Source organism: Periophthalmus magnuspinnatus, unplaced genomic scaffold (genome assembly GCF_009829125.3).
Source record: "Periophthalmus magnuspinnatus isolate fPerMag1 unplaced genomic scaffold, fPerMag1.2.pri scaffold_110_arrow_ctg1, whole genome shotgun sequence".
NCBI classification, from domain to species: domain Eukaryota; kingdom Metazoa; phylum Chordata; class Actinopteri; order Gobiiformes; family Gobiidae; genus Periophthalmus; species Periophthalmus magnuspinnatus.
The window spans coordinates 11854-35626 of record NW_022986700.1 but is presented as its reverse complement, the minus strand read 5'-3'; the positions used below and the strand labels follow the sequence as shown (position 1 = coordinate 35626).

Below are 23773 nucleotides of genomic sequence, written 5' to 3'. Positions count from 1 at the left end.
TTTGCTTGTAGGCCTTTGTCAATACCAACAGAACAACAGCAGCAATGTAGCAGCACAATATAGACTTCCTTTTAAAATTGTGCACATTTAGAGAGTTCGAGTTGTCTCTTTTTTTTTTGGATCCATTTGACTTTGAGATGGGAGAAGAATTGACAACTCTGATTGGCTGAGAGCTCCAGGGGGCGGTTTTCTTTAACACTGCGTTTAATGGAACGAATTGAGTGCACAGAGAGACCAGATTTTACCAGGAGCAGGTGAGAGATGTGATCGAGCTAGGGAGGGAGGGGAAGAAAGAAGGAAAGGGGAAGAGAAAGAGGAGAGAGATAATGAAGTGGGGAAAAAGTGAGGAGGGGGTGAGAACAAAGGAAGAGAGGAACATTTTACTTGTAGAATAACAACCTATTACGTTATACATCAACACACTCATAATTTCAGTTATGATCAAAATAATCCTGGTTATAATGTAGGAACATGCAAACTTCACACAGACACAGGGAGAACATGCAAGGAATGGAACCCTGAACCTTCTTGCTCTGAGGTGTGAGTGCCAGCTACACAGCCACTGTGCTGCCTGTTCTGTACCTGAGGTCGGGGCAGAGCTGGATCAGAGACAGCAGCTCCAGTTGGACTGAGTCTGGGTCCTGAAGCCTGAGGACCTCAGCCACTTGAAGGAGGAGCTGAGAGACCCACTGAGAGCCACTGCCCTGCACAGACACACACACACACACACACACACACACACAAACACACACATTATGACTTGGTTTGGGATAGAACATATACCCAGTTGACATTGCAAGTCCAATTTGTATTTTCTAGAATGTATTTTGTTTTCATCCTCCTGCAGAGGGGCCACTGCTGTTCTTTTGTTTATGTAGTATTAGTTCAATTGCTAACAGCATTGTAGTAACGCCCATTTTGTCTTTGTTTCTACAATGGTTTACAACCTGAACAGCAAATGGTCATAATGTAACATGGAGAAAAGACATGCAGGGGACATGTGCAGTACTGTGTGCTCTTACCCTGGCTCCAATCATGTGGTAAATATGTATCATAGTTTCACATCATAAACGGTGAAAGGTTCAAAGACACAGGAAGTAGTGCAGAGTTCAGAGTCTACCTATGTCAGGGGTTGGCAACCTGATATAGGCAGAGTCTCTGAACCATTTGGACGCAGTTTCCACAGAAAAGAAAATAATGGGAGCCGCAAAAACTTTTTGACATCTTGAATGAAGACACACATATTAGCAAAAGACAAAATTAAATCTGTCAACTGGAGAAATCGTAGATAGCTATAAGGCAGTGTCCACCAGCAATCTGATCAGAACTGAAGAAGCGGCTTGGATGAGCAGTCTTCAGTCCTTTGTCCAGCTATGCATCAGACCTGGATTACACAGACACTGTATATTGTTTGTTTGTTTGTTTGTTTTTTACATTCACATCACATTCACATTGTCCAACTTCCTAATTCAATCACATTGTTCGATTGTGCTTTAAATTTCTTATCTATAGAATATTAACTCCCACTGCTCAAGCAATATAAAACATTGGTGCAATCTCACCTTCTTCAGGCTCTGTGAAATTATGAGAGATTGTGAAACTCTGTGGGACTGACTTTGTTAGACTCTGTTAGACCCTGGTACAATCTCACTGTGTACTGCCTTTAACCCGACAGTATTGCAGGAACCGACAGTAAGGATCTACAGAACAATCCCTGTGCCTCTGCGCCTATTCTTCATGCAACAGAACAGAAGCCGACAAGTGCAGCTTTAAATTTGGACTTTGCCTGTAGGCCTTTGCAATGCCAACAGAACGACAGCAGCAATGTAGCAGCACAATATAGACTTCTTTTTAAAATTGGGCACATTAAGTGAAACCGGTTGAGTTCGAGTTGGCTCATTTTGTTTTTGATCCATTTGACTTTGAGATAGGAGAAGAATGGGCGACTGATTGGCTGAGACTAGATTTTACCAGGAGCAGGTGAGAGATGTGATCCGAGCTAGGGAGGGAGGGGAAGAAAGAAGGAAAGGTTAATGGGAATTCTGCTCCTGAACCACTGCACATAGCGTCTGCAAATCAGGGCTGCACTTTCATCTTTTCACAGGACTGTAAACGTCTGTGAGGCGTAAGTGATGTTTAAACCTTAATTTAACAAATAAAGGGGGTTTCACCCATTTGTATGCAGAATGCCTTCTGTAAACTTTTATTAAGGTTTTATAGATTTTTTTTTGGTTTGTATGAGCAAAAAACTATTCCCCTGTTTCATTTTGTTCTATGAGTGATCACAACTTTAAACCAAAAAACTGCCCTGTACAAAGATAGAAACTTATATTTGTAAAATTGAAAAATATAAAAATGTTTTTGATCAGACAAACCCATTTGCTTACTGTAAACTCCTTTTGTAGCCAGATCTGCCTTGTGGCAAACTGCTGGACTGTGGCTGTCTCTTGCTCTCACTCACCTGTTGAGTGAAGAAGGCGTCCATTTTGGTGACATCGTCCTTCATTCTGTTGGCCCCGCCCACCTGTTCCTTCTGGTTCCGCCTCTTTGTCTTCAGAAGGTTTTTAAAGTAACGCAGCGCCACATCCCGATGGAGGCGCCCCAGCACCCACTGAGCAGAACAGAGAGCACGATGCCAGGTTAATAGGGCTACAGCTAATGGGGCTATTGAGAATCATAGTAAACTTTACAAAACCAGAAAGAAATTATAGTGATTTCAGGGCTGAAATCATCCAAATGATTGTAGTGAAGGTGTATGGAGTTTAAAAACACAGCAGGCCACTTCTTGTATTACCACATGACATCACAAGGTGGAATAGAGTGTTTTCAGTCTGACAGAAGAACTCAGCCTAAATATGCAGGGTTTGTGTGTTAAACATGTGAATGAAACAAAACACAACTCCAGGTCTGTTTGTGATGAGGAAACATTAAAACATGAATCAGAAAACAGCGTAATATGGGCTCTTTAAATGTCACTGAATGTCATTCGTCATGTTTTTACCTGAGTACAGCTGGGTTTGAGATCTGTCAGGAGTTCCAGTTTCTGATCTAGAAAGTCCAACAGAGAGTCTACCAGAGGAAGAGAGCCGTCCAGCCACTGGGCAGTCCACAGCCCAGAGATCTGCTCCTGCACACACAGACACAGGGATGGATGGAAGAATGCGGACAAGTGAAGCTGTGTAATTCAGGCTAAAAACAACTGATACTCAGCTGATGTCATCAACATTCCCTGGCAGTGTGATGCTAACTGAAGGTACTACTCTGTCAGAAGCTCTGTTACTCAAGTTGGACTTTAATTTGAGCTTTATTTTAACACAATCTGACAAAAAAAAAAAAAAAAAGATTTAGATGGAACTACAACATGTGAGCTGATGCAACAGGACCATGGACGCTCCTGAAAATGTTCATTAGGCCCGAGCCCCTACAGGGCGTAGGGCCTATTGCTTCCGCAACGATGAGTGCGAAGCACTCATCGTTGCAGACTGTCTTCACGAAGTTGCGCGCGAAGCGCGCAACTTCGTGGCAGCACCGCGACCTTGCACAGACTCCTGTGTCCTAGCAACCCATGCCGTAGGCATGGGTTTGCATATTTGTTGTTGCTAGCATGTCAGCGTCAACATTGAGTCAATGGGCGAAGCCCATTGACTCAATGTTGACGCTGACGCAGCGCGAAGCGCTCATGTCCCCAAACACACTCCTGGCATCGAGCCCTATCCAAGCCCCCATGCCGCAGGCATGGGCCATACTTATTACTGCTAAAATGAATGGAAGTCAATGGGAGGTCAATGGCGGACCCCGACGTCATGGCGAATGACGAGCGCGTTAGCGCTCGTCATTCGCCATTGACCCCACGGTGACGTGGGGAAGGTCCAGAGCTTTCAAAAAACGTATAATATGTGTTTCTAATGTTATCGGATATATTGTTTTTGCTAAAAATATTATTATTATTTTTTTTATTTTTAGGCCCGAGCCCCTACAGGGCGTAGGGCCTATTGCTTCCGCAACGATGAGTGCGAAGCACTCATCGTTGCAAACTGTCTTCACGAAGTTGCGCGCGAAGCGCGCAACTTCGTGGCAGCACCGCGACCTTGCACAGACTCCTGTGTCCTAGCAACCCATGCCGTAGGCATGGGACATGCATATTTATTCTTGCTAGCATGTCAGCGTCAACATTGAGTCAATGGGCGAAGCCCATTGACTCAATGTTGACGCTGACGCAGCGCGAAGCGCTAATGTCCCCAAACACACTCCTGGCATCGAGCTCTATCCAAGCCCCCATGCCGCAGGCATAGGCCATACTTATAACTGCTAAAATGAATGGAAGTCAATGGGAGGTCAATGGCGGAGCCCGACGTCATGGCGAATGACGGGCGCGGCAGCGCCCGTCATTCGCCAATGACCCCACGGCGACGTGGGGAAGGTCCAGAGCTTTCAAAAAACGTATAATATGTCATTCTAATGTTTTCGGATATATTGTTTTTGCTAAAAATATTATTATTAGGCCCGAGCCCCTACAGGGCGTAGGGCCTATTGCTTCCGCAACGATGAGTGCGAAGCACTCATCGTTGCAGACTGTCTTCACGAAGTTGCGCGCGAAGCGCGCAACTTCGTGGCAGCACCGCGACCTTGCACAGACTCCTGTGTCCTAGCAACCCATGCCGTAGGCATGGGACATGCATATTTGTTCTTGCTAGCATGTCAGCGTCAACATTGAGTCAATGGGCGAAGCCCATTGACTCAATGTTGACGCTGACGCAGCGCGAAGCGCTCATGTCCCCAAACACACTCCTGGCATCGAGCCCTATCCAAGCCCCCATGCCGCAGGCATGGGCCATCTTTATTACTGCTAAAATGAATGGAAGTCAATGGGAGGTCAATGGCGGACCCCGACGTCATGGCGAATGACGAGCGCGTTAGCGCTCGTCATTCGCCATTGACCCCACAGTGACGTGGGGAAGGTCAAGAGCTTTCAAAAAACGTATAATATGTCATTCTAATGTTTTCGGATATATTGTTTTTGCTAAAAATATTATTATTTTTATTATTAGGCCCGAGCCCCTACAGGGCGTAGGGCCTATTGCTTCCGCAACGATGAGTGCGAAGCACTCATCGTTGCAAACTGTCTTCACGAAGTTGCGCGCGAAGCGCGCAACTTCGTGGCAGCACCGCGACCTTGCACAGACTCCTGTGTCCTAGCAACCCATGCCGTAGGCATGGGACATGCATATTTGTTCTTGCTAGCATGTCAGCGTCAACATTGAGTCAATGGGCGAAGCCCATTGACTCAATGTTGACGCTGACGCAGCGCGAAGCGCTCATGTTCCCAAACACACTCCTGACATCGAGCCCTATCCAAGCCCCCATGCCGCAGGCATGGGCCATACTTGTTACTGCTAAAATGAATGGAAGTCAATGGGAGGTCAATGGCGGACCCCGACGTCATGGCGAATGACGAGCGCGTTAGCGCTCGTCATTCGCCATTGACCCCACGGTGACGTGGGGAAAGTCGAGAGCTTTCAAAAAACGTATAATATGTGTTTCTAATGTTATCGGATATATTGTTTTTGCTAAAAAATATTATTATTAGGCCCGAGCCTGGGACTCCGTCCCGGCGAGGGACTCATTAAAACCGCGTCCGGAGTGTGGAAAATGTCAAAAATCAAGTAGTAAACACGCCCCGACATGGCAGTGAGTGGTGTCAAAAATTAGAACTCGACGAGCTCTAATTGTCACAAAAGACCCCGAGAAAAAATATCGCAAGACGACTCGGTAGCGCCACCTCTAACTTTGATTTTCATGGGGCCAATGGGAGCCCGACTCGGAAAAAAGTCGACGTAAAAATCCGAAACTCACATCAAAAAATAGAACGTGTCGGGACATGACAAAAATGATATTATGGCCCCGCCCTAAAATGTACAGGAAGTCGGCCATATTGGATCAAACCCGTGAACGGCAAAAGTGCACACCCTCGCATTCAGGACATTTTCTCGCCCAGTTTTAATCACAAACACTTCGAATTTGGCCAAATCCCACTAAACCCATGTGTGATTAAAGATTATCAATTACATTTTGATTATGACTTCGGGTGTGGTCAGGGTGAATTTTCAACAAAATTGCAAATTTTGGAATATTTCAAAAAAATATTTGTCTTTCACACATTTTTTGTTGGGAAAACGCTAATACAGCGTTTATGCACATTTGTGAGCTGAACGCAATGATATGCAAATCAAGGCACTCTCTCACAAAATGGCTCTCTAGCGCCCTCTTGAAATTTCATTTTCAAAAATTCATAGAAGACAATCGATTTGTCGTGGACGTGTGAAAAAATTCACAGGGGCCTTATTTGTGATGGGGCACAATATGAGAAAGTCACATGACTGTAGCTGTTATGGTTTAGGAGAAAAATAATGGGTGGAAAAAAAATTTCCATTATTATTATTATTATTATTATTATTATTATTATTATACTTACCGCTTTGAAGTCATTTTTGACCCCCTGAACGTTAACGAAAAGTCAATTTTATTGGACTCAAAATTCAAGTTTGGCGAAAAATTTATTATTTTGATGTTCAAAAAAATTATTCTTTCAAAATGACTCAATAGCGCCACCTCAAAAATCAAAACGCATTACGTCAATGAGAGACCTTTTTCATCGTAGACAAATAAAATTTGGTACAAACATAGAACATGTCAAGACAAGTAAAAAATTATATTATGACCCCACCCTAAACCCTACAGGAAGTCGGCCATTGTGGGCGGAACCCCATTTTTTCAAAATTTTACCTCTCACATTTGGATTTTTTGCGCCATGGATTTTCATTCAAGAAACTTGCAAATTGGTCAAAATGAACTAGACACATGTGGGATTATAAACAACTCTTTTGGAATTTTTTAAGTAATAAAATGTGGGTGTGGCCAGCCTGCAAAGAAAAAAGCAATATTTTGAAGTGTTAAAGTGAGCATAACTCAAACATGCAGTATCCTATTTCCCGGCATTAATATACATTTTGTTTAAAATCTTGATCTAAACAAAATGATATACAATTTGCATATGTCAGAATTTTTTTTGCTCCACAGCGCCCCCTTGAACTTTTGAATTGGACCAAAAAAATTACTTTGACATAAACATTTGAAATTTGGCATGGACATCCCTATTGCTATACTGAACAAAAAAGTCAATGACACCATACCTCTATTTTCAAAGGTGTTGCCATGGCAACGCCTGACATTTCTCATTGAAATACATGGGTTTTGGATAACTGGGATGAAAAATTATTCCTTTGTCATAGACCATTGAAATTTGGTACACATATTCCTCTCATCATACGGAACAAAAAAGCCAATGAGAACATACCTCTATTTTCAACTATGTTACCGTGGTAACATAATAAATGTGCCATTGAAATGAATGGGGTTCAGAGTACTGGACTTTGTTGTAGACTAAATAGATGCTCTACACTCATCAAACTATGGCCTAAAATTCAAGATTGGCAAAACAAGTTGTATTTTCATGTGGAAAAAAATTAACGTATGAAAATGACTCAATAGCGCCACCTCAAAATTTGAAATACATTACGGCAATGACAGACCTTTTTCATCGTAGACAAATGAAATTTGGTACAAACATAGAACATGTCAAGACAAGTAAAAAATTATATTATGTCTCCACCCTAAACCCTACAGGAAGTCGGCCATTTTGGGCAGAACTCCATTTTTCCAAAATTTTACGTCTCACATTTGGATTTTTTGCGCCTCGGCTTTTCATTCAAGAAACTTGCCAAATGGTCACAATAAACCAGACACATGTGGGATTATAGCGAACTGTCTTGGATTTTTCTACATCATAAAATGTAGGTGTGGCCAGCCTGCAAAAAAATAAGCAATATTTTGAACTATTAAATTGCGCGTAACTCACACATGCAGTTTCCTATTTCCCGGCATTAATATACATTTTGTTTACAATATTGATCAGCACCAAATGATATACAATTGTGTCCATTTTTTTTTTGGCTCCACAGCGCCCCCTTGAACTTTTGAATTGGACCAAAAAAATTACTTTGACAAAACCATTTGAAATTTTGCAGGGACATTTGGCTTGGCAAACTGAACAAAAAAGTCAATGAGAACATACCTCTATTTTCAACTATGTTGCCGTGGTAACATAATAAATGTGTCTTTGAAATGAATGGGGTTCAGAGTACTGGTCTTTGTTGTAGACTAAATAGATGCTCTACACTCATCAAACTATGGCCTAAGTTGTATTTTGATGTTCCAAAAAATTAAAGTCTCAAAATGACTCAATACCGCCACCTCAAAAATTTAAATACATTACGGCAATGAGAGACCTTTTTCATCGTAGACTATTTAAATTTGGTATATACATAGAAGATGTCAAGACAAGTAAAAAATTATATTATGACCCCACCCTAAACCCTACAGGAAGTCGGCCATTTTGGGTGGAACCCCATTTTTTCAAAATTTTACCTCTGACATTTGGATTTTTTGCGCCGTGGATTTTCATTCAAAAAACTTGCAAATTGGTGAAAATGAACGAGACCCATGTGGGATTATAGGGAACTCTCTTGGATTTTTCTACATCATAAAATGTGGGTGTGGCCAGCCTTCAAATTAAAAAGCAATATTTTGAAGTGTTAAAGTGTGCATAACTCACACATGCAGTGTCCTATTTCCCGGCATTAATATACATTTTGTTTAAAATCTTGATCTGCACGAAATGATATACAATTTGCATGTGTCAGAATTTTTTTTGCTCCACAGCGCCCCCTTGAACTTTTGAATTGGACCAAAAAAATTACTTTGACGTAAACATTTGAGATTCGGCAAGGACATTTGGCTTGGCAAACTGAACAAAAAAGCCAATGACAACATACCTCTATTTGCAACTATGTTACCGTGGTAACATAATAAATCTGTCATTGAAATGAATGGGGTTCAGAGTACTGGACTTTGTTGTAGACTAAATAGATGCTCTACACTCATCAATCTATAGCCTAAAATTCAAGATTGTCAAGAAATGTTGCATTTTGATGTTCAAAAAAATTTACATATCAAAATGACTCAATAGCGCCACCTCAAAATTTGAAATACATTGCGGCAATGAGAGACCTTTTTCATCGTAGAAAAATGAAATGTGCTACAAACATAGAACATTTCAAGACAAGAAAAAAATTATATTATGACCCCACCCTAAACCCTACAGGAAGTCGGCCACTGTGGGCGGAACCCAATTTTTTCAAAATTTTACCTCTCACATTTGAATTTTTTTCGCATTGGATTTTCATTCAAGAAACTTGCAAATTGGTCAAAATGAACTAGACCCATGTGGGATTATAGACTACTCTTCCTAGTTTTTTTAAGTTATAAAATGTGGGTGTGGCCAGCCTGCAAAGAAAAAAGCAATATTTTGAACTATTAAATTGCGCGTAACTCACACATGAAGTGTCCTATTTCCCGGCATTAATATACATTTTTTTCAAAATGTGGATCTGAACACATACATATACAATTTGCGTAGGTCAGACAATATATTGCTCCACAGCGCCCCCTTGAACTTTTGAATTGGACCAAAAAAATTACTTTGACATAAACATTTGAAATTTGGCACGGACATTTGCTTGGCAAACTGAGCAAAAAAGCCAATGAGAACATACCTCTGTTTGCAACTATGTTACCGTGGTAACATAATAAATGTGTCATTGAAATGAATGGGGTTCAGAGTACTGCACTTTGTTGTAGACTAAATAGATGCGCTACACTCATCAAACTATGGGCTAAAATTCAAGATTGGCAAAAAAACATGTTGTATTTTCATGTGGAAAAAAATTAACGTATCAAAATGACTCAATAGCGCCACCTCAAAATTTGAAATACATTACGGCAATGAGAGATCTTTTTCATCGTAGACAAATGAAATTTGGTACAAACATAGAACATGTCAAGACAAGTAAAAAATTATATTATGACCCCACCCAATTTTCATTCAAGAAACATGAAAATTGGTCAAAATAAACTACACGCATGTGGGATTATAAGCAACTCTTTTGGAATTTTCTAAGTTATAAAATGTGGGTGTGGCCATCCTGCAAAGAAAAAAGATGTTTTTTTAATTTTTAAATTGCACGTAACTCACACAGTTAGTGTCCTACGTTCCGGCATGAATACACTTTTTTATTCAAACTGTTGATCTGAACACATAGATATACAATTTACACAGGTCAGACAATAAATTGCCTCGTTTCTGTGTGAACTCCGCACACCCGACTGGGCGACAGGTGCGTAGGAGGTGAAGCACTTGTCTAAAAATTAAAGAAAAACTCCCGCACACTGTCTCACTCTTAATGCTATTTTATTTCATACAATAAACATACAATAAATTGCTCCACAGCGCCCCCTTGAACTTTTGAATTGGACCAAAAAAATTACTTTGACATAAACATTTGAAATTTAGCATGGACATCCCTATTGCTATACTGAACAAAAAAGTCAATGACACCATACCTCTATTTTCAAAGGTGTTACAATGGCAACGTCTGACATTTCTCATTGAAATACATGGGTTTTGGATAATTGGGATGAAAAATTATTACTTTGTCATAGACCATTGAAATTTGGTACACATATTCCTCTCATTATACGGAACAATAAAGCCAATGAGAACATACCTCTATTTTCAACTATGTTACCGTGGTAACATAATAAATGTGTCTTTGAAATGAATGTGGTTCAGAGTACTGCACTTTGTTGTAGACTAAATAGATGCTCTACACTCATCAAACTATGGCCTAAAATTCAAGATTGGCAAAACAAGTTGTATTTTCATGTGGAAAAAAATTAATTAATTAATTATCAAAATGACTCAATAGCGCCACCTCCTAATTTGAAATACATTGCGGCAATGAGAGACCTTTTTCATCGTAGACAAATGAAATTTGGTACAAACATAGAACATGTCAAGACAAGAAAAAAATTATATTATGACCCCACCCTAAACCCTACAGGAAGTCGGCCATTATGGGCGGAACCCCATTTTTTCAAAATTTTAACTCTCACATTTGGATTTTTTATGTCGTGGATTTTCATTCAAGGAACTTGCAAAATGGTCAATATTTACTAGATACATGTGGGATTATAGGGAACTCTTTTGGAATTTTCTAAATTATAAAATGTGGGTGTGGCCAGTCTGCAAAGACAAAAGACGTTTTTTGAAGGTTTTAAATGCATGTAACTCACACAGTTAGTGTCCTATGTCCCGGCAGGAATATACTTTTTTATTCAAACTGTTGATCTGAACACATAGATATACAATTTACACAGGTCAGACAATAAATTGCTCCACAGCGCCCCCTTGAACTTTTGAATTGGACCAAAAAAATTACTTTGACATAAACATTTGAAATTCGGCAGGGACATTTGGCTTTGCAAACTGAAGAAAAAAGCCAATCACAACATACCTCTATCGGCAACTATGTTACCGTGGTAACATAATAAATGTGTCATTGAAATGAATGGGGTTCAGAGTACTGGACTTTGTTGTAGACTAAATAGATGCTCTACACTCATCAAACTATGGCCTAAAATTCAAAATTGGCAAAAAATTTAGAATTCTCATGTGCAAAAAAATTAATGTGTCAAAAAGACTCAATAGCGCCCCCTCAAAATTTGAAATACATTACGGCAAAGAGAGACCTTTTTCATCGTAGACAAATGAAATTTGGTACAATCATAGAACATGTAAAGACAAGTAAAAAATGATATTATGACCCCACCCTAAACCCTACAGGAAGTCAGCCATTGTGGGCGGAACCCCATTTTTTCAAAATTTTAACTCTCACATTTGGATTTTTTATGTCGTGGATTTTCATTCAAGAAACTTGCAAAATGGTCACAATTTACTAGACCCATGTGGGATTATAGGGAACTCTTTTGGAATTTATGGAAGTTATAAAATGTGGGTGTGGCCAGCCTGCAAAGAAAAAGTATGTTTTTTGAAGTTTTAAATGGCCCGTAGCTCACACATGCAGTTTCCTATTTTCCGGCATTAATTAACATTTTGTTCAAAATCTTGATCTGAGTGCATAGATATGCAATTTACACGTATCAAATATTACATTGCTCCACAGCGCCCCCTTGAAATTTTGAAAGGGCACGTAAAAAAATTACTTTGTCACGAACATTTGAAATTTGGCATGGACCTCCCTACTCTGATAGTGAACAAAAAAGTCAATGACACCATACTTCTATTTTGAAAGGTGCTGCCATGACAACATCTGACATTTCTCATTGAAATACATGGGTTTTGGTCTACAAGGATGAAAAAGAATTACTTTGTCATAGACCATTGAAATTTGGAACACATATTCCTCTCATCATACTGAAGAAAAAAGCCAATGAACACATACCTCTATTTCCAACCGTGCAGGCGTGAAAATGTGATAAATGGTGTCATTGGAATGAATGGAGTAGTATTACTCAGTCGCTGATTTTGGGGGGAGGGGCGATGTAAGCGGGAACGAAAGGCAGGATCTCCGCGGTGGCGTGTACTCCGCGGTCGCAAGGGGTGGCGAGGGCCTTTATCACTGCTTGCAGTTTTAATTATTATTATTATTATTATTATTATTATACTTACCGCTTTGAAGTCATTTTTGACCCCCTGAACGTTAACGAAAACTCAATTTTATTGGACCCAAAATTCAAGTTTGGTGAAAAATTTATTATTTTGATGTTCAAAAAAATTATTCTTTCAAAATGACTCATTAGCGCCACCTCAAAAAATCAAAATGCATTACGTCAATGAGAGACCTTTTTCATCGTAGACAAATGAAATTTGGTACAAACATAGAACATGTCAAGACAAGTAAAAAATTATATTATGACCCCACCCTAAACCCTACAGGAAGTCGGCCATTGTGGGCGGAACCCCATTTTTTCAAAATTTTACCTCTCACATTTGGATTTTTTGCGCCTTGGATTTTCATTCAAGAAACATGCAAATTGGTCAAAATGAACTAGACCCATGTGGGATTATAGGGAGCTGCCTTTGATTTTTCTACATCATAAAATGTGGGTGTGGCCAGCCTGCAAAAAAAAAATCAATAATTTGAAGTGTCAAAATGTGCACCACTCACATATGCAGTGTCCTATTTCCCGGCATTAATATACATTTTGTTTAAAATCTTGATCTACACAAAATGTTATACAATTTACATATGTCAGATTTTTTTCTGCTCCACAGCGCCCCCTTGAACTTTTGAATTGGACCAAAAAAATTACTTTGATGTAAACATCTGAAATTTGGCATGGACATTTGGCTTGGCAAACTGAACAAAAAAGCCAATGAGAACATACCTCTGTCTGATACTATGTCACCGTGGTAACATAATAAATGTGTCATTGAAATGAATGGGGTTCAGAGTACTTGACTTTGTTGTAGACTAAATAGATGCTCTACACTCATCAAACTATGGCCTGAAATTCAAGATCGGCAAAAAATTTTGTATTTTGATGTTCAAAAAAATTAACGTATCAAAATCACTCAATAGCGCCACCTCAAAAATCAAAATGCATTACGTCAATGAGAGACCTTTTTCATCGTAGACAAATGAAATTTGGTACAAACATAGAACATGTCAAGACAAGTAAAAAATTATATTATGACCCCACCCTAAACCCTACAGGAAGTCGGCCATTGTGGGCGGAACCCAATTTTCTAAAAATTTTACCTCACACATTTGAATTTTTTGCGCATTGGATATTCATTCAAGAAACTTGCGAATTGGTCAAAAAAAATTAGACACATGTGGAATTATAGGCTACTCTCCTAAATTTTTTTAAGTTATAAAATGTGGGTGTGGCCAGCCTTCAAAGAAAAAAGACGTTTTTTGAAATTCTAAATTGTCCGTAACTTGAACATGCTGTGTCCTATTTTCCGGCATTAATATACGTTTTGTTTAAAATCTTATTTTGAGTGCATAGATATGCAATTTACACATATTAAAGACTACATTGCTCCACAGCGCCCCCTTGAAAATTTTAAATGGCATGTAAAAACATTACTTTGTCACAAACATTTGAAATTTGGCATGAACATCCCTATCCCTATACTGAACAAAAAAGTCAGTGACACGATACCTCTATTTTCAAAGGTGTTGCCATGGCAACGTCTGACATTTCTCATTGAAATACATGGGTTTTGGTTAACTGGGATGAAAAATTATTACTTTGTCATAGACCATGGAAATTTGGTACACATATTCCGCTCATCATACTGAACAAAAAAGCCAAAGAAGATATACCGCTATTTCTAACCGTACAGGCGTGACAATGTCATAAATGCTCTCATTGGAATGAATGGAGTAGTATTACTCAGTTGCTGATTTTGGGGGGAGGAGCGATGAAAGCGGGAACGAAAGGCAGGATCTCCGCGGTGGCATGTACCCCGCGGTCGCAAGGGGTGGCGAGGGCCTTTATCACTGCTTGCAGTTTTAATTATTATTATTATTATTATTATTTTGGTGGCCGAATTGAAGCCACTTTTGACCCCCTGAACGTTAACGAAAAGTCAATTTTATTGGACCCAAAATTCAAGGTTGGTGAAAAATTTATTATTTTGATGTTCAAAAAAATTATTCTTTCAAAATGACTCAATAGCGCCACCACAAAATTTGAAATACATTGCGGCAATGAGAGACCTTTTTCATCGTAGACAAATGAAATTTGGTACAAACATAGAACATGTCAAGACAAGTAAAAAATTATATTATGACCCCACCCTAAACCCTACAGGAAGTCGGCCATTGTGGGCGGAACCCCATTTTTTCAAAATTTTACCTCTCACATTTGGATTTTTTGCGCCTTGGATTTTCATTCAAGAAACATGCAAATTGGTCAAAATGAACTAGACCCATGTGGGATTATAGGGAGCTGCCTTTGATTTTTCTACATCATAAAATGTGGGTGTGGCCAGCCTGCAAAAAAAAAATCAATAATTTGAAGTGTTAAAATGTGCATCACTCACACATGCAGTGTCCTATTTCCCGGCATTAATATACATTTTGTTTAAAATCTTGATCTACACAAAATGATATACAATTTACATATGTCAGATTTTTTTCTGCTCCACAGCGCCCCCTTGAACTTTTGAATTGGACCAAAAAAATTACTTTGACATAAACATTTGAAATTTGGCATGGACATCCCTATTCCAGTACTGAACAAAAAAGTCAATGACACCATACCTCTATTTTCAAAGGTGTTGCCATGGCAACGTCTGACATTTCTCATTGAAATACATGGGTTTTGGATAACTGGGATGAAAAATTATTACTTTGTCATAGACCATTGAAATTTGGTACACATATTCCTCTCATCATACGGAACAAAAAAGCCTATGAGAACATACCTCTATTTTCAATCATGTTACCGTGGTAACATAATAAATGTGTCTTTGAAATGAATGGGGTTCAGAGTACTGGACTTTGTTGTAGACTAAATAGATGCTCTACACTCATCAAACTATGGCCTAAAATTCAAGATTTGCAAAAAAAAATGTGTATTTTGATGTTCAAAAAAATCTACATATCAAAATGACTCAATAGCGCCACCTCAAAATTTGAAATACATTACGGCAATGAGAGACCTTTTTCATTGTAGACAAATGAAATTTTTGACAAACATAGAACATGTCAAGACAAGTAAAAAATTATATTATGACCCCACCCTAAACCCTACAGGAAGTCGGCCATTGTGGGCGGAACTCCATTTTTCCAAAATTTTACCTCTCACATTTGGATTTTTTGCGCCGTGGATTTTCCTTCAAGAATCTTGCAAATTGGCCAAAATGAATTTAACCCATTTGGGATTATAAGATACTCTCCTTAATTTTTTAAAATGATAAAATGTGGGTGTGGCCAGCCTGCAAATAAAAAAAATATATTTTGAAGTGTTAAAGTGCGCGTAACTCACACATGCAGTGTCCTATTTCCCGGCATTAATATACACTTTTTTCAAAATGTGGATCTGAACACATACATATACAATTTACATCGGTCAGACATGATATTGCTCCACAGCGCCCCCTTGAAATTTTGAATTGGACCAAAAAAATTACTTTCACATAAACATTGGAAATTTGGCATGGACATGTGGCTTGGCAAACTGAACAAAAAAGCCAATGAGAACATACCTCTGTCTGCAACTATGTTACCGTGGTAACATAATAAATGTGTCATTGAAATGAATAGGGTTCAGAGTACTGGACTTTGTTGTGGACTAAATAGATGCTCTACACTCATCAAACTATGGCCTAAAATTCAAGATTAGCAAAAAAGTTTGTATTTTGATGTTCAAAAAAATTAACGTATCAAAATGACTCAATACCGCCACCTCAAAATTTGAAATACATTGCGGCAATGAGAGACCTTTTTTATCGTAGACAAATGAAATTTGGTACAAACATAGAATATGCCAAGACAAGAAAAAAATTATATTATGACCCCACCCTAAACTCTACAGGAAGTCGCCCATTGTGGGCAGAACTCAATTCTTTCAAAATTTGACCACTCACATTTGAATTTTTTGTGCCTTGGATTTTCTTTCAAGAAACTTGCGAATTGGTCAAAATACACTAGACCCACTTGGGATTATAGGCTACTCTCCTGAATTTTGTTAAGTTATAAAATATGGGTGTGGCCAGCCTGCAAAGAAAAAAGATGGGGTTTTTTTTAAGTTTTAAATGCCCCGTAACTCAAACATGCAGTGTCCTAATTCCTGGCATTAATATACGTTTTTTTCAAAATCTTGATCTGAGTGTATAGACATGCAATTTACATATGTCAAACTTTACATTGCTCCACAGCGCCCCCTTGAACTTATTAATAGTACTCAAAAAAATTACTTTGTCACAAACATTTGAAATTTGGCATGGACACTTCTGTTGCCATACTGCACAAAAAAGTCAATGACACCATATCTCTATTTTTAAAGGTGTTGCCATGGCAACGTCTGACATTTATCATTGAAATACATGCGTTTTGGTTAACTGGAATGGAAAATATTTACTGTGTCATAGACCATTGAAATTTGGTACACATATTCCTCTCATCATACTGAACAAAAAAGCCAATGAAGACATATCTCTATTTCCAACCGTGCAGGTGTGACAAGGTCATAAATAGTGTCTTTGGAATGAATGGAGTAGAATCAGAATCAGAATCAGAAGACTTTTATTGCCATAGTCTGTGAACACAGTTCACAAACTAGGAACTTGATACGGTGAAAAAGTGCAACATAAACACACTGAATAAATACAAATACAAATAAGGGCATGCACAAAGTTAAAAAGATATGCTTAAAAAAGTCAAATGAAATACTTAAAGGGAGAAAATATGTACAACAGCAGCATCAGAACAACAGTGCAAAGTGGCTTATTAAAGTGACCGGTGTTATAAAGTGTCCAGTATAGTGCAGATATTATAAAGTGTTCATGAGACAAACTGCAGAGGGGAAGAAACTGTTCTTATGGCGAGAGGTTCTGGTCCCAATGGACCATAGCCTCCTGCCAGAGGGAAGTGGCTCAAATAGTCCATGTCCAGGGTGAGAGGTGTCAGCTGCTATACGGCCTGCTCGCCCCCGAGTCCTGGAGACGTACAGGTCCTGTATAGATGGAAGGCTGCAGCCAATCACCTTCTCAGCAGAGCGCACAATGCGCTGCAGTCTCTGTCTGTCCCTGGCTTCAGTGAACCACACAGTGATGATGGACTCAATGATGGAAGTGTAAAACTGCACCATCATCTGGACTGGCAGCTTGCGTTTCCTCAGCTGCCGCAGGTGGAACATCCTCTGCTGGGCTTTCTTGATGAGGGAGCTGATGGTCGGCTCCCACTTGAGATCCTGGGTGATGCAGGTGCCCAGGAAGTGGAAAGAGTCCACAGTGGTGATGGGGGAGTCCGTCAGGGTGAGGGGAGGCAGGGGGGCTGTGACTTTCCTGAAGTCCACGATCATCTCCACTGTCTTCTGGGCGTTGAGCTCCAGGTTGTTGCTGCTGCACCAGGACACCAGCCGGTCCACCTCCCTCCTGTAGGCAGACTCATCGCTGTCCGAGATGAGTCCGATGAGGGTGGTGTCATCCGCAAACTTAACCAGTTTGACGGAGTCGTGGCTGGAGGTGCAGCAGTTGGTGTACAGGGAGAAGAGCAGGGGAGAAGGTACACAGCCCTGTGGAGCTCCTGTGCTGATAGTCCGAGTGTCCGAGACATTCTTCCCCAGCCGCACGCGCTGTCTCCTGTCTGTCAGGAAGTCAGTGATCCACCTGCAGGTGGAGTCAGGCACGTTGAGCTGAGCGAGCTTGTCCTGGAGCAGAGCAGGGAGGATGGTGTTGAATGCAGAGCTGAAGTCCACAAACAGGATCCTGGCGTAGGTTCCCGGGGAGTCCAGATGCTGGAGGATGAAGTGAAGGGCCAGGTTAATAGTGTCGTCCACAGACCGATTGGCTCTGTAGGCAAACTGCAGAGGGTCCAGGAGGGGGGAGGTGAAGGACTTGAGGTGGTGCAGGACCAGGCGCTCAAATGACTTCATGACTACAGACGTCAGCGCCACAGGTCTGTAGTCATTAAGTCCAGTGATCCTGGGCTTCTTGGGGACGGGGACAATGGTGGACAGCTTGAAGCAGGCTGGGACGTGACATGACTCCAGGGAGGTGTTAAAAATGTCCGTGAAGACAGGAGCCAGTTCCTCAGCACAGTGTCTAAGGGTGGAAGGAGAGACACCGTCTGGGCCCGCGGCCTTACGGGGATTCTGCTTCCTGAAAAGCTTAGTCACGTCCTGCTCCACAACTGTGAGGGCAGTGGGGGAGGAGGGGGGGTCCCAGGTGGGTTTGGAGGTAATGTCCATGATGGTGGGGGAGGAGGGGGAGGGGTGTGAAACTTCAAACCTCGCATAAAAGCCGTTTAACTTTTCTGCTAGTTGTTTGTTGTCCACGGCGGGAGGGGCTTCGGGGCTGTAGTTGGTGATTTGCCTAAGCCCTCTCCAGACAGAAGCAGAGTCGTTGGTGGAGAATTGCTGCTCCAGACGTGTATTGTACTTCGCTTTAGCCTTTTCCACCTCTTTGCTAAACGCATACTTGCAACGCCTGTAGCCGTCACGATCTCCTGCCCTGAAAGCCATCTCCTTTTCCCTCCTCAAATGTCTAAGTCTGGGTGTGAACCAGGGTTTGTCGTTGTTAAAAGTCGCCCTGGTGCATGATGGAACGATGCTGTCCTCACAGAACTGAATGTATGACGTCACAGTGTCTGTGTCCTCATCCAAACTGTCTGTGGCCTTGAACACATCCCAGTATTACTCAGTAGTATTACAGTAGTATTACAGTAGTATTACTCAGTCGCTGATTTTGGGGGGAGGAGCGATGTAAGCGGGAACGAAAGGCAGGATCTCCGCGGTGGCGTGTACCCCGCGGTCGCAAGGGGTGGCGAGGGCCTTTATCACTGCTTGCAGTTTTAATTATTATTATTATTATTATTATTATACGTGCCGGATTGAAGTCATTTTTGACCCCCTAAACGTTAACGAAAAGTCAATTTTATTGGACCCAAAATTCAAGGTTGGTGAAAAATTTATTATTTTGATATTCAAAAAAATTAATGTTTCAAAATGACTCAATAGCGCCACCTCAAAATTTGAAATACATTACGGCAATGAGAGACCTTTTTCATCGTAGACAAATGAAATCTGGTACAAACATAGAACATGTCAAGACAAGTAAAAAATTATATTATGACCCCACCCTAAACCCTACAGGAAGTCGGCCATTGTGGGCGGAACCCCATTTTTTCCAAAATTTTACCTCTCACATTTGGATTTTTTGCGCCATGGATTTTCATTCAAGAATCTTGCAAATTTGTCAAAATGAACTAGATACATGTGGGATTATAGGGAACTGCATTGGATTTTTCTAAATCAAAAAATGTGGGTGTGGCCAGCAATCAAAGAAAAAAACTATATTTTGAAGTGTTAAAGTGAGCGTAACTCACACATACAGTGTCCTATTTCCCGGCATTAATATACATTTTGATTAAAATCTTGATCTGCACGAAAGTGATATACAATTTACATATGTCAGAATTTTTTTTGCTCCTACAGCGCCCCCTTGAACTTTTGAATTGGACCAAAAAAAATTACTTTGACGTAAACATTTGAAATTCGGACATGGACATTTGGCTTGGAAAACTGAACAAAAAAGCCAATGAGAACATACCTCTATTTGCAACTATGTTGCCGTGGTAACATAATAAATGTGTCATTGAAATGAATGGGGTTCAGAGTACTGCACTTTGTTGTAGACTAAATAGATGCTCTACACTCATCAAACTATGGCCTAAAATTCAAGATTAGGCAAAACAAGTTGTATTTTGATGTGCAAAAAAATGTACGTATCAAAATGACTCAATAGCGCCACCTCAAAATTTGAAATACATTACGGCAATGAGAGACCTTTTTCATCGTAGACAAATGAAATTTGGTACAAACATAGAACATGTCAAGACAAGTAAAAAATTATATTATGACCCCACCCTAAACCCTACAGGAAGTCGGCCATTGTGGGCGGAACCCCATTTTTTCAAAATTTTACCTCTCACATGTGAATTTTTTACGCCTCGGATTTTCATTCAAGAAACATGTAAATTTGTCAAAATGAACTAGACCCATGTGGGATTATAAGCAACTCTTTTGGAATTTTCTAAGTTATAAAATGTGGGTGTGGCCATCCTGCAAAGAAAAAAGACGTTTTTTAAAAGTTTTAAATGCGTGTAACTCACACAGTTAGTGTCCTATGTCCCGGCATGAATATACTTTTTTATTCAAACTGTTGTTCTGAACACATAGATATACAATTTACACAGGTCAGACAATAAATTGCTCCACAGCGCCCCCTTGAACTTTTGAATTGGACCAAAAAAATTACTTTGACATAAACATTTGAAATTTGGCAAGGTCATCCCTATTGCTATACTGAACAAAAAAGTCAATGACACCATACCTCTATTTTCAAATGTGTTGCCATGGCAACGCCTGACATTTCTCATTGAAATACATGGGTTTTACATAACTGGGATGAAAAATTATTACTTTGTCATAGACCATTGAAATTTGGTACACATATTCCTCTCATCATACTGAACAAAAAAGCCAATGAGAACATACCTTCTATTTTCAACTATGTTACCGTGGTAACATAATAAATGTGTCATTGAAATGAATGGGGTTCAGAGTACTGGACTTTGTTGTAGACTAAATAGATGCTCTACACTCATCCAAACTATGGCCTAAAATTCAAGATTAGGCAAAAAATGTTGTATTTTGATGTTCAAAAAATTTACTGTATCAAAATGACTTAATAGCGCCACCTCAAAATTTGAAATACATTACGGCAATGAGAGACCTTTTTCATCGTAGACAAATGAAATTTGGTACAAACATAGAACATGTCAAGACAAGTAAAAAATTATATTATGACCCCACCCTAAACCCTACAGGAAGTCAGGCCATTGTGGGCGGAACCCCATCTTTTCAAAATTTTACCTCTCACATTTGAATTTTTTGCGCCTTGGATTTTCATTGAACAAACTTGCAAATTGGTCAAAATGAACTAGACCCATGTGGAATTATAACCAACTCTTTTGGAATTTTCTAAGTTATAAAATGTGGGTGTGGCCAGCCTGCAAAGAAAAAAGCAATTTTTTTAAGTTTTTAATTGCATGTAACTCACACAGTTAGTGTCCTACGTTCCGGCATGAATATACTTTTTTTATTCAAATTGTTGATCTGAACACATAGATATACAATTTACACAGGTCACACAATAAATTGCTCCACAGCGCCCCCTTGAACGTTTGAATTGGACTAAAATATTACTTTGACATAAACATTTGAAATTTGGCATGGACATCCCTATTGATATACTGAACAAAACAGTCAATGACACCATACCTCTATTTTCAAATGTGTTGCCATGGCAACGTCTGACATTTCTCATTGAAACACATGGGTTTTGGATAACTGGGATGAAAAATTATTACTTTGTCACAGACCATGGAAATTTGGTACACATATTCCTCACATTATACGGAACAAAAAAGCCAATGACAACATACCTCTATTTGCAATTATGTTACCGTGGTAACATAATAAATGTGTCATTGAAATGAATGGAGTTCAGAGTACTGCACTTTGTTGTAGACTAAATAGATGCTCTACACTCATCAAACTATGGCCTAAAATTCAAGATTGGCAAGAAATGTTGTATTTTCATGTGGAAAAAAATTAACGTATGAAAATGACTCAATAGCGCCACCTCAAAATTTGAAATACATTACGGCAATGAGAGACCTTTTTCATCGTAGACAAATGAAATTTGGTACAAACATAGAACATGTCAAGACAAGTAAAAAATTATATTATGTCCCCATCCTAAACCCTACAGGAAGTCGGCCATTTTGGGCAGAACTCCATTTTTCCAAAATTTTACCTCTCACATTTGGATTTTTTGCGCCTTGGATTTTCATTCAAGAATCTTGCAAATTGGTAAAAATGTACTAGACCCATGTGGGATTATAGGGAACTGTCTTGGATTTTTCTATATCATAAAATGTGGGTGTGGCCAGCCTGCAAAGAAAAAAGCAATATTTTGAAGTTTTAAAGTGCACATAACTCACACATGCAGTTTGCAAATTCCCGGCATTAATATACATTTTTTTCAAAATGTGGATCTGAACACATACATATACAATTTGCATAGGTCAGACATTATATTGCTCCACAGCGCCCCCTTGAACTTTTGAATTGGACCAAAAAAATTACTTTGACATAAACATTTGAAATTCGACATGGACATTTGGCTTGGCAAACTGAACAAAAAAGCCAATGACAACATACCTCTATTTGCAACTATGTTACCGTGGTAACATAATAAATGTGTCATTGAAATGAATGGGGTTCAGAGTACTGGACTTTGTTGTAGACTAAATAGATGCTCTACACCAGGGGTGCCTAATATGTCGATCGCGATCTACCGGTCGATCGCAAAGGTAGTACGAGTAGATCGCGAGACATTCCCCAAAAAGTAGACGCCAGGCGTTTGTACACGCATGCGTCTACAAACGCGCCAAATGTGGCCAAACAAAATCAAGCTATCACATTATCTAGTTAGCTCCAATTTGTTTTTCTATCTAAACTTAATAAATTATATAAAATGAGTGCGGGAGCTGGACCAAGTAAGAAGCCAAAAATCTACCACTTTCATACAGAATGGGAGGAGGACTATTTTTTCACAATGTCATATTCGAAGTGCGTTTGCCTCATTTGCCAGTGTACTGTCGCTATTCCAAAGAAAGGAAATGTGGAGCGGCATTTTCGGACTGTTCACAAAAGCTATGACACTAACTTTCCTCCAAATAGTGAGCTGAGAAAGAGAAAGGTGAAGGATCTAAAATCCCAGTTGTCCGGACAGCAGTTATTGTTTACACATCCGACCACAAAAGCAAAGGCAGCCACCGAGGCATCATTTCGGGTGAGCCACTTAATTGTTAAGCACAAGAAGTCCTTCCAAGACGGAGAGATGATAAAAGAGGCATTCGTTGAAGCAGCTAACACGTTGTTTCGAGACTTTAAAAACAAACCAGAAATATTATCTTCAATTAAAGCTATCCAGCTATCAAAAAATACAGTTACACGGCGCAGTGAGGCTATGGCCGAGGATTTGACC

General features: G+C 39.7%; 1 protein-coding gene across 1 annotated transcript; it reads right to left on the bottom strand.

Moving 5' to 3' along the window:
• Positions 1 to 551: 551 nt before the first annotated feature.
• On the bottom strand, positions 552 to 23158 carry LOC129457416 (exocyst complex component 3-like protein 2). The gene is made up of 4 exons (XM_055232459.1): positions 23153 to 23158; positions 3002 to 3127; positions 2462 to 2611; positions 552 to 704 (listed from the first exon to the last, which is right to left on the bottom strand). Exons 1-4 carry the CDS (start codon positions 23156 to 23158, stop codon positions 552 to 554), a joined length of 435 nt encoding a protein of 144 aa, XP_055088434.1.
• Between the last annotated feature and the right edge of the window lie 615 nt (positions 23159 to 23773).

What these genes read in the sequence shown, in the direction of transcription:
- LOC129457416 (XM_055232459.1), bottom strand. An exon ending in TCAAACCCAGCTGTACTCAG is followed by an intron (nt 2,612 to 3,001) that starts GTAAAAACATGA and finishes TGTTCTGCTCAG; the next exon opens with TGGGTGCTGGGGCGCCTCCA. An exon ending in ACGCCTTCTTCACTCAACAG is followed by an intron (nt 705 to 2,461) that starts GTGAGTGAGAGC and finishes GTGTCTGTGCAG; the next exon opens with GGCAGTGGCTCTCAGTGGGT.